General features: G+C 35.8%; 1 protein-coding gene across 9 annotated transcripts in view; it reads left to right on the forward strand.

Annotated features, from left to right (window-relative positions):
* The window catches only part of BBS9 (Bardet-Biedl syndrome 9), a 305,135-nt gene that overhangs the window by 7,007 nt on the left and 285,630 nt on the right, over positions 1-12,498 (forward strand). For 8 of the 9 annotated variants that reach the window (XM_054817041.1, XM_054817040.1, XM_054817044.1 and 5 more), the window contains exons 4-5: positions 782-846; positions 3,317-3,430. In XM_054817041.1, the coding sequence (XP_054673016.1) occupies positions 782-846; positions 3,317-3,430 (179 nt within the window). The remainder of the gene's footprint in view (positions 1-781; positions 847-3,316; positions 3,431-12,498) is intronic. The other variant, XM_054817046.1, reaches the window with a different exon arrangement.

Consider the following 12,498-nt stretch of genomic DNA (forward strand, 5'->3'; position numbering starts at 1 on the left):
GTGTTAAGAAAACTTGAGTAACTTTTTATGATCTAACATGTAATATTGGCCAGTTGTTTTGGGTTTGATAGAGGATTGGAAGATCTTTAATTCCAATTAATTTAGTGGAAATAAGTGGACAGGTAGAGGAGAGATACTATGACTCTAAGGAAAAGGCCTTATATTTAATTGGCTGTAAGAGAATCTACTTAGGAGAACTTTATTTAAAAAAAAAAACCCAAAAACTAAATGGATATGAGGATCATCACTCCAAACAAGTATTATTCAGCAACTTTCTCTGCTGGAGATACTGCTTAGGTTTGGGGGGAAGAAGAATGTGAATGCAGGGTTCTAAGTTTATGACATCTGCCTTATAGTTTAATTTAGGTTCCATGTAGCTGGTACAAAAGTGAATTAAAAAAAAAGTAATGTACGTGGTTGCTGAATAATAGTTATCTGGAGCGATAATCCTCATATCCATTTGCTTTTTGGATGAATTAACAGCACCTTGTTTGCAATTAATTTCAAGCTAAACTGGGAAAATAGTTGACTTGCTCTTCATACTTAAATCTGAAAATATGTTCTTAAAGGATTCATTTTAATTTTGAAATTAACTTGTAATAGTGCAGCATGAATTCAGGAAGACTATTACTTCTGAGTTTTTATGGTAGCATTTAACACCCAAACCTTTGGATTTGGCCCACACCTGAATGTAATTTCAACATGTTACCTGAATATTATCCTGTATGCATTTTACTTGGAATTTATCTGGAAACAGTGCTTTTTTTAACCTTCTTTACAGTGGTACAGAAGGACTTCATCTGGCTGTGTTGCACTTCCGAAAACTCTGTGTATATGCTGTTTCAGGTTAGTTTACAGATAGCTTTCCAGTGATTTTAAGTGTATTCTAAAATTTGGATTAGGTTAAATGCTAAACTTAGTATATACAGTGTTTGCTCATCATCCTTGAAGAGCTGTAGTAATCTTCTCCCACTCAATCAGTAATTAGGTCTAGATATTTCCCAATGGTTAACAGATTTGCTGATCTGCTCAGTGCTTGAGATCCTGTGATGTGTGTGATGGTCTGCGGTTGGTAGCGCTTGTGAGCAACTAGTTCTCATTACAATTTTAGGAGTGGGTGTTACTGTCCAGTATGCTAATGAACAAATGGTTGTTTAATGACAACTTAGCTCTTTAAAAATGAAACAATTCTAATTATTTCTGAACTCAGAAATCCAGATAATTTCGTAGAAAGCCAGAACATTGGTAATGTAGCCCAGGAGAAGATGGGAGGTTAGTACTGGTAAGAAGGTGAAACTACTGTTTTTTTTCTTAAATCCTCTTCTGCTGCCTTTGTCTGGAAATTCTAAATGCTGTGTTCTCCCTGTATGTAAAGAGGCAAGTCACAAAATACTTATTCTGTGCATTGAATACTCTCTAATACATGCTTAACGCAAAGTGCTGATTTAAGAGATCTATTAGTTGAACCCCCATCTTCAAAAGTCACTAGACAACTCTACGTTGTTCATTTTCTCTGTGCAGGGACAGCTGTGGCTCCTTTCACTATAAGAGCATCGTTTTCTTGTAGGAGCAGCTTGCTTCCTATCCACAGTCTTGCAGGCAGATAGATTACAAACACATGCCGTGTTTCTAGATTCTGTTTGCCTTCTAGTTGTCTGGAGACACCTGTAAAACTGAGCTTTGTTGAGTACATCTACTTTGAGATGTACTGCAGTTTTCATACTTCCCTTTCTCTGTAATAGTGCTTATGTCTTAGGATTGTAGCCTACCAGTACAATTTTTATTAAAACAATTTATTTTAAAATTTGCATTAATGGCATAGAACAATAGGCCAGTCTAGAATTTTTTTCTAGTTACAATTTTCTGTTTGGTCTACATGACTTTACTTTTATTATTAGTTAAATGCTTAAGTTTTACAATTCTTTAATAGACGACTTACACTAATTTGTAAGCATTCATGATGTAATGGTAATTTCTGTCATCTGAACAGAAACTTTTGAACTCCTTTGAGAAATAATGATAATTATTTAAGCTTCCATGGCAAATTGCACTTTCATAAAGTGGGATTTTTACTTGCTTTATATGTGTTTCCATATCTGTTATTTATAATAAAATAACTATGCTGCTTCTCCTTGACAAATGAAAGCATCTTTCAGGGCTGGCTAATGTATGTCCTGGATATTGTATTACAGTCAATATAAAAAGTCTAACTGAAGTATGGCCGCCTGGATATTGTATTACAGTCAGTATACACACTTTCTAACTTGTTTTTCCTCAGGTGTTGCTACTTAGGTAGTTACTTACCAGCCAGGGCTTTTTTCCCAATGTCTATTCCAATCCTTTCCCTAATGTGGGCCTGCTTTAGGAGCAATTGCTTAAAAACAGTATTGGATTTTAGTTGGACAAATTGCCTAAAAGGTTAGCATAAGCTACAAATCTTTCATAGCATGTTGTTTAAGATGGTGTTGGAATAATCTTTGTACATTTAAAGCTGTGGTAGGATTTAGCTTAGATAACATTCACTCAAAACACCTTTTCCCCTGACTGTTCTCAAAGGGGTTTTTTTTTGCTTGCTAGTATTAATCCTTAAGTGTTACTCTACATGATGAACTTTGTTTTCTTCGTGGGATGCAGGAAAGACTTCTGATTACCAAAAGGAAAGCTTTCAGTTTCTTTAGCAGAAATTCAAAAAGACTTTCTAGTTCCCTGAAGGAGTCAGGAAATTAAAGTTCATGCAGACCTTTTCAGAGAATGTGATGTATATCATAAAATTATTTTTGTTACCATATGTTTGTTTCTTATCTTTGCATTATTGATCACTACATTGAATTTCAGAGTAAAGGCAAGTGATAAATGTGCCCTAAGCATAGCTTTGTCAAATTATAGCTAATGACTAGCTACAGTTTAATTTGACAGGAAGACTATTACAGCTCAGGTTGGCTGTTGGATATAGTATATTCACTGAATAACTAGAGAATCATAAGAATTCCCCTATGAGTAGGCTTTTTTCTTATCTTAGAGGTGTGCCTAACATGAGGAAAAATACATTTGAGTAATAAAATCTCAGCCTCCTGCTAAGTCTTTATGCCATATTTAGTATAATGAGACCTTATTTCTGGTTCTGGCCTTTAGGAATTTTGTAGCTTGGTGATTTTTTTTAAAGAAAGCAGCAGTCTTTCTTTAAAGACTTTAAAGACTTCATATCTCAGAGTCACTAGGAGTAAGTTATAGTTTTTCATTTTGTTTGAGCTGGTACTCCTTTACTTCTACATTGTGTGGATCAAAGATATAAATATATACCCTTTGTTTTTTGTAGGAACTCTGGGAAACGTGGAACATGGGAATCAATATCAGATTAAACTGATGTATGAGCACAATCTTCAGAGAACTGCTTGTAATATGACTTATGGTCCATTTGGTGGTGTAAAAGGTAAGCTCCTTGTTGCATATTCTTTATTATTAGTTGTTTAACTGTGGACAGTTGAGGATTAATTTAAATTTTGAAAGGCCACATGATGCTGCTCTCTAAAGGAAACCTTTCTATAAATGACAGTACCTTTTGTCTGCTGCATATAGGAAATAACTGAAGTTCAAATGAGGCAAAGAATATTAAATGCAGAATAGTTGTTTCCTCACATCTTGAACAGGATATGAATTTACAAGGATAATATTAATTTTAAAAAATGTTACAAAAACCCTGGCTCTTCCCTTGTAAAACACTTTAACATCTAAAATAATTATTTTCTTCTATGCTTTAATTCTGTTTTGCTTTTCTGCAACTTGCTTATCCTGGACAAAGAAAAAAGTTAACATCTTCATTCTCTGAACCAAAAATATCAAGTGTCTTTAAATGTAATGCAGATTTAAAAAAAAAAAAAATTAAACTTTGATTGGAAAAACATAATAGTGGAAAATAATATTAATGGTGTGTTTGTAGTTTTGAATGGGTTTAATAGATAGCAGTCTTTTTTGAACTTGAACAATTATGAATGTTTTTGTGTTCTAATCTGGAAGCATTTAGGTTTGCGCTACATGACAGCTCTTTCTCTTCAGAAGTGAGGTTTGCCTAACAATATTGGGGGGTGGTAGTCATCTACACAAGTAGTGTCCCTAAACTGTTGGCAGAGTGATATCACTTTATCAAGTCTTCTGAGTCAATACGGCAAATATATGCAGACAATCCCTCAGTTCTGTGTCTGTAACAATCTTCTAGTAATAATTCTACAATGCCTTAGCCTGAACTTAAGCTTGCCTGTGGGCAAGCTGACCAAAATTCATACTGATTGAAGAGATTTTCACCTACTAATTTTGCACAACCACCTTGGGGAAAAAACGGTCAACTCATACGGGTGAGAAGGTGTCTATGCTATGAGTGTCTTGAGGGGTGAGTGTATAGGGCATGGGCATATTCCTGTTAACAACAGAAAGACCACATGAAGTTTCCTAAATCTGAGAAGAGGTAATAGTGTGCTTCCTGACATACTATAGTGGAATTACAGTGACAGATGTATTGAGGGGATCATCAGCTAAGAGTTCTGAGTGTCTGGAATGGTTCAGGGATGAAACAAATACCCATGTACCACCACGCAGTTCTGCAGAATAAACTCACTGGATATTTAGCATGCATGCTTGTTTACTATGGAGATCCAAGTAGAGTTCTGACCACCAGTTCAATCTTGATGCCAGACCTGTCTCTTACATACCTTGTCATGACCTGTGGGGGATGCAAGTGATGTAATGAAGAAAGTGTCTTTGCACGCTACGGAGACAGAAAGTAATTTTTACCTCAGAACCTACTCAGCCAGCCAGCCACTTTTCAGCACCTAGGATGGTCAAAATGAGGGCCAATCCTGACAAAGCAGCAAGAACAGCAGAGGGAACTCTTCTGCAAACTTTTCTTGTTTTCTAGTAGCACGTCTGTCCCAGCATGCCAAACTGCTTTCCTTTTCCTTTCTTCTTCCTCATGTTCCAGTTTGCATTAGTGTGTTTATTGCTCTGGAAAAAGAATGCCCTCAAGTCTTGTTTTGAGGTGGCAAAAATGTTAATAAACAAGGCAGGCAGAGATTTGTGTTATGTAATAAATAATACATGATGTTCTTGTTTGTAGATTTCCTGGACTGAATGTCCTTTTTATGTGGCTTTCCTGGACTGTCTGATTAGATTTCTTGTCAAGGATGTGCTTTTAATCTTGCCCCCTAGCCTTTTGCAGTGAATCTATTTCAGTTTTTTTAAGTATCATCTTTAATACCCTGTTGTCTCCTTGAGACTTATGAATGACAGTGTTGTGCTTTTATTTCCATCTTGCAAGACCAGCCAGAGTGAACCAGAAAGGAGGTCTATCAAGCACTGTTAATTTTAGTAAACAGATGCCTGTCCTGGTCTGGCCTGCCATACTATCTGTGTGTATCTTTGGCTGATGTTCTGGGCTGCAATTGAGAGCCAAACAGTCTGTAAATAAATACTTCTTTTACTATCTGCCTTCCACAGGCTTCTCTGGAATTCCTGGCCAGGCATCTGCTAACAATCTCTCTTGCCTTCAGCAGAGGTTAATTCATGATGATGGTAGTGCTGTAAGCCTGCAGCAGTGAGCTTGCTTTGCTAACAGTCTGACCTCTACACCATGCTCTAGAAGTGGACTAACAAAACATAGTGAGGGTTTTTCTATTTATTGCATTCCGTTACTGCTGTGACTAATATGTGTCCTATTGCTATACTCAAGCATGCTTGAAACAATGTGAAGGTGAAAGAGGCACTTGAGAGGTCGTGTTTACAGAGCTACTGAAGCAGACACAGGAGAATGGCAGTTGAACAGAAGGAGGAAAGCATGTGTACAGGGAAAGCATGCTGCGGGAGTGTCGGGGAGGAGAGTGAATGTAAGTCCCCCAGGAACATAGTCTTTCATCTGAGGAAGCCAAGAATGCTGCAGGAGTTAACACAGACCACTTGATCTATGAGTTGCTCAGATTTCTCTTGCTGAAGATTATAGTTGGGTTTTTTTTCATATTAATTCTATACCTTCAGTGGTAAAGAAACTTATTCTACCCACCCATGCTAGTTAACAATGGCAAAAGAAAAATAGGATTGAGTTTATGTACAGTAGTTTGTACTGGTGTCCTCTAACACATTCTTGAGGGTTTTCTGTCCTTCCTTGGGACAAACAGTTATTTGGGTTCTAATTAATGCTCTGTTTATTTTTTGTTGGACTGCTTCCAAACAGTTGCCAGTCGATTTAACCGATACTGCCATAAATGATCAGTTCACTACTGTTTGGTCTTACCTCAGATAAAATACTTGCCTCTTGGCATTCAGGTTTCTCCTGTAATCATTCATAATATGATTTCTACCCATGTGCAGATGCAGTCTGTGCTGTCTAGTTGGCCACGACAGCAGTGGCCTTAACTGAGATGCCAGTTGGGGATGGGGTATGTAGGATTGCAACAGATGTGTAAAACAGGCTGGAACAGAAGTCTGAGACTGGGTGACTGCTACTAAAATTGGGGAACAGTTCCATAGGTAGGCATCAAGGTATGCGTAAAGGTACGGAAGGGACCTCTGTTTCAATCCAGCAGTTCTTTAACTGAGTTGCTGAAAATCCTGCATTTCCCTTTAGATCCTTAGAGGGGCTGAAGAGGCAGAGATTTGTTCAGACCAAACTTTCAGTTTTCATAATATTAAAGTTTGGTTTAGACTGTATTGGAGTAGAATCCATTTCTCTAATTTACAAAGCAGCTTAGTGTCTTTAGGATGCCTGTATTTAAGGAGAAACCACCTGAAATTTTTCTCTTGAGTATTGTTTGACCTAGAGCCCTCTCAGAGCTTTTCAGAAATTCAGCAGAATAGCTGTTAGAAGCAAATGCTCTACTACTGTTTTATGTTTTGGTTTGGTTATGAAGATCCACTAAGCTTCCTTCAGCTGTTTGTACTTAAAGGTGTGCTTACATAAACCTGTGTGCCTACTCTCTGAAGCTTCATCAGGGAGGAGGTTTTCTCACGGCTTCTATTACTGTAGTAGCTGGGGAAGAATGTCTCTGCAGTTGTTTGACATGTTCAAAATATAGAAACAAACACCACTAGATGTGTATCACATTCTCTGTCAGCATCCTCCGATGTAAGTTTTTGCTCTCCTGTCCCTGCTAGTTTGTGGCAATCTTAGTCCCTTGTTATAATTTGGTCTGTCAAACTGCAAATCTGTTTAGCTGAAATGTGATGGAGATGTAAAACATACCAACTATAACTGTCACTTCGCAACTGATGATTTTTGGTCTCTTGTATTAAGAAAAAAGGTATTAGAGATTTCTCTGAGGAGGGAATTGTGAGGTAAACAAACCTATTTTGTAGCCTAGTTGCTAACAGCTTAATTCTTGCTAGTGTCTTCAGATTAATGATTGATGCCATGAGCAACTTTCACAGGTGGAAGAATTGACATAGATGTTCTCGTAACAGGAACAGATGAAGATAATCAACAAACCCATTTATTTAGTCTTGTCATGGAAGGTTGAAATCTAAATTAAAGAAACAATTAAAGCTATGGAATAAAAAAGCCAAAGACTGAGAAGTTGTCCAGTGACTTGCATTGATTAGCAGTGTATTTGTTTTTTAAATAGCAGGGTGTGAATTGTGGTTGTCACCACTAGATGGTCCTCTCATTACAGTTATTGTTTAGTGGGCTGCATCTCTAAAGCTGCATTTATACTTGAACTGATTCTACAGGTGTATTTACTGCAAGACTTAATGAAGTATAGAAAACACAAAGGCACTTTCTGAAAACTGGTATAGCTAAAAGTGTTTTATTGATTAAAACAAAATGTATTCTGTTGGTTATAGCAAAAAAGGTGAAATGATCTTGACTCTTACGTTCAGCAAAACTGAGAATGAGCCAGGGATGTGGGAAATAACAAGGAAATCCCTTATATGTTTAGCTAGAATCCTACACAAAGCTAATGGAAACATTTAAAAAAAGTAAATGGAAAAAGCCTACAAAGATGAAAATGTAAGTTGGGCACAGTTTAGGCAGAGTTAGTTGTGACTTACAACTTAAAAAATCTGTAGCAGAGGGAAGGATTCTAATACAGAACTTTGCATTTCTTTGCTGCTTTAACTATATTTGTTCCTTGCTGTCTCTGAACACTGGTGCTAAAATGAAAATGTGAAACTATCAGGAAGTGACATAGAAAGATCAACTAATCATTTTATATTTGAAAGATTATGTATTGTTAGCCCAGGCTTTCAAAAATTGAACTTAATTTTTGAAGTCATTGCCTTTGTTATGTAGAATGCATATATCTGCTTTTCATATTTCTGAACTCTTCCTCATGATCTTAGAGCTGTAAGTTGAGTTTGTCCTGCAATGCTCTGATTCTAGCATATGGGTCTTTTTTAGAAAGGATGATTCATGATAAAACCATGAGTTAGTAGTGCTGAACACTGGTTTTCAACCAAGTGAACTCTTAACCTAGCCACAAAATGTCATAGCCCTTAAGTAATGAACAGATTGTACAGTCTTCATGTTTTACTTCAAATATAAAACTTAAAGAACTTGAGGTGACTCTACTGTAAGCTCTTTTGATTTATTTTTTTAAAGAAAATGAACGTGAAAAAGCATACACTTTTACGATTTGTATTGCACCCTTACCTATGGTGAGGACTCTACAAAAATTTTACTTTATCTAACCTATTTCATCACATAATTTTTATAAGGTCAGATTATACTATTATGGCATCATGCAATTATGCCACCAGAGATTGCTGTATTAACAATTCAACTTTCATTATATGACGTCATGTTTGCTGATAGCTTACGATATCTTGGAAGGTATATTCTGTTTTCCTATCTGTAGTATGTAATTCTGGGTCTTTGTAAGATACTTGAATCAAGTGCTAGGTTATTGGGTAAGATTATGTTAAAGAACCCAATTAGTTGGTAATAGCAAGAGTATAGTTTGCATAACTGTGCATATAGTTTGCATATTTTTGTTTGGGAGAGAAGTGAGAAAGTCATTGAGCATCTTAGGCTGGTTTAGAGTCTGTGGTCACCCAAAAGCAAAGCTCTCTACTTATTACTCTATCAAAGTTCTGAGTTCAGTTTCTCTAATGCGAGCAACTTATGCTTCTGTGGTTGCTATGTGGTGCAGAGGCAGATGCGCTGGTTTCACAACAGTGTGTGTACTAGACACAGCATGAGATGTGCTGGTTTAGAACTCGAGTTTGTATACTGGATAGCATCTCTCAAATGTCTTCTGTGAAGTATGAAGATTTTTGAGGACAAGTGAAATAGTTTAAAATGTTGTACTGGGCTGGCAAACCCTAAATGATGGAACTTCATTTGACTGATTCAAAGTCACTGGTGATAGAAAGTTTCTGATAAATGAGTTGCATATTTTGAGATTGTTAAAAGAATGGAATGAAGCAAGTTAATTGAATATAGTGTCTTAGTTAAGAATTCCTTTTCTTTCTTACTCTTCTTCATGCAGCAGTGTACCTCCAGTTCAGTTCTTAAGGCATAAATTTGCTATTAATCTAGAAATAGTCATGTCTTAAGCAATATTCTACGTATTGTTTAATTTTAATTATGGTTAAGACAATGTTTATTGAAAACCAGATTTTTTTCTATGTTAAGTATGTAGTGATTAGATTTTGAGCCAGTATTGTTAAATTTTGTGATTGACATAATTTGATCATAGTTTTGTTCCATTCTTAATGTTTTTGTTTACAATTCCACCAGAATCATGTAGTTGGTGTTCTCTTTGGTAGAATTTGTATCTCTTAGGTCTAGTTCTTTTAATTAAAATAATGCTGAATTGGATCTGTTCTAGCCGTGCAGAAATTTTGGATGTTCAATTCACCAGTGTTGGCTTCAATTATATGAAACAATAGCAGTGAACCATTCTCATGTGGTAATATTAAAACTTCTTATAGATGAGTAATCACCCAGAAATAGTTGAGATAATTGTCAACTGCTTACTTAAGAATCGCATAAATTTGCATATTGTTACAGTAGAAGATTTGTAGGCAATTGGCATTAGGCAAAACTAGTTTTTAACCCAGGGCAAATAAATTCATATTACTTTATAATTATTTTTATAGCCTTTTTCTAATGTGATGTTTAGATAATTAGTGCTGCAAGTATGTTAATTTTGTAGCTACCACATGTAGAAGTAAACTCTGTCCTGTGCCTTGACTTTGTCTTCACATTGCGGATATTTAGACGTGGTGTGTTGTCTTGTCCTTAGAGAAATCTGAGAAAGAGACACTAAGTTGGAAAATCACTCTTATTCCTACATTACCAGTTTTTGTTGAATGGATTACAACTCTGCTAGTTTATAGCCGTTAGCCTGTACTTCTACATCCTGAGAAAGAGTCAATACACTACTTGTGCCTGACTGTTCTTATAAAGAGAGATTTACTGATGTGGAGCCTGCTTATAAGAAGTGATGGTATTATGTTCTTATGTAGTAAAAGAAAAGTGCCCTTACTACTGCTTTGAAAAAGTGTGCAGATTGGACCACAATTTCATTCTGTGCCTTGTTTGCCTTGAGTCAGATGTGACTTTATGTTTGAGGAAAGTGTATGCAATAAATTTCTGCTGAAATGATATAAAGAATGGAGAAATGCGTTAAAGTAAAAACAAACCCATTATTACTTGGAGCTTAGGTAGCTTTACAGATTATCACATGAATTTCCAGTGGTCAGTTGTGCGTTAGAGTGAATGGTGGGCAGGATAGTAGCTCAAATATGAACAAACAACAGTGTATAAGGAGTGACTACTAAAATTCAGTGCTTTGAGGACTGGTGTATGAAGTGCAGGTTTCCCGAGCTACTGTCTGAAGTGCTTAGGAAGTGTGTGAATGATCACATAGGAGGATGACCTTTCCCACGCAAGGGTTGAGTTCTGTGGTTGTTCTCCAGGGCGTAAGTGGTACGTTAAGGTGTGTGTATGAACATTCTCAACATTTCCATTTTTCTTTTTCAATTTATGTTATTAAGATTTTGCCTTCTACTTAAGAACTAAAGAAACAGCATATTGATAGCTTACCAGTGGCACACACAAGCTATTGGGTTACTCTTGAATAGAATACTAAATTTTTTTTAGTGACAGAGAGAAAGCATAATTTAATAACCTTCCTTTCTTAGTTGCGGAGTTATTTTTCAATGGTGTTCACTTATAGATAATGGCTTTTTATTTTCCCTGCAAAAGCAGTATCACCATTTGTGCAGTTCCACAAAATATACTTGCATTGTCTAATAATTAAATAATCAGTGAATTCATCCTGGTTTTATATAACCTCTTCAAATGAGTTGATAAATGATTTAGAATTGGATCCCGCTAGTAGCGCACAGATTTTGGAATTTATTTTTTAATCTGAAACCTTACTGCCTTAAGTTGGCTTCCAGAACAGTTCAGATTTATTTGAAGTTGTTCAATGGATACTGTACCAATAAAAGGAAATAATAAAACAATAGCAAAGGGAAGGAAAAAAGAAAATACAACTTTGACATGAAAAAGTTACAAGCAAAAAAGTGTGAAAATACCTTGAACCTATCTTTTTCTCAGCAAATGGCCTTGAATTCATTTTACTTTATTATAGCACTGGCCTAGAGGCAAACTATGTTGGAGTGTTACAACAAAGAGGGTGCTATATGGAGGAATTTTTTTAATAATGAAATACAACATATGTGTAAACCATGCAACCTTGTAACAGGAAACTTTATAAGAAGGGTAGACTGTGCTTAACTTTGCCACAATTCTGCAAGAATGAATTTTATTAGGTGTTAGTCAGAAAAAAATTATCAGCTGAGTTTTATGTGGTAAGGTTAAATGATTCTTATGACTATGTTTAAATACAGCAGCAGTATAAATTTGGACTTTGATTTATGGCTAGTTCTGTTACAGAGCAGAATGTTTAACTGTTACCTTCCTGTTAAATTGCTCCTGGATAAGGACAGATTATTTGAAAGGCTTGGTCTTTGTGAGTTTTTTCATGGAATAGATCTGCTGATGACTACTTCTAAATGGTTTCTAATGTAACTTTGGAAACCTCTTAGTGTTTTTTTTAAATCATGGAGTTAGAACCTCTTCTTTAAATTGAACATGTGAATGGAAAAATAATCAAGGAAAACATTATCTGAATCTCTTACCCTCCTTTTCCTTTCACCTTCCTCAACTTTTCTTAACAGTAGTGAGTAAGATCATAGCCTAACTGAAGTAAAAACTCCTATTGCCTTCAGTATGCCAGAACTTTACTTCGATTATAAATTGCTAGATATATCACTTAATCTGCATTTCATTTAAACAAAGCACTATAATTAAAATGAAGTAAAACAATACATACGTTTGGGAGCAGTTGTATGTAACTGAAAGACTTGTTTTTCGAACCTTTGATAGATTTTTATATGATACTTTTTCTAATTTCTTTTGTGGAAAGACACCCAAATATGTGCAGTCATTGTGAACTGGTAGTATAAAATGTTTTGCATCTTGCATATGGGGTTATGGCTTCT

Source organism: Grus americana, chromosome 2 (genome assembly GCF_028858705.1).
Source record: "Grus americana isolate bGruAme1 chromosome 2, bGruAme1.mat, whole genome shotgun sequence".
NCBI classification, from domain to species: Eukaryota; Metazoa; Chordata; class Aves; order Gruiformes; family Gruidae; genus Grus; species Grus americana.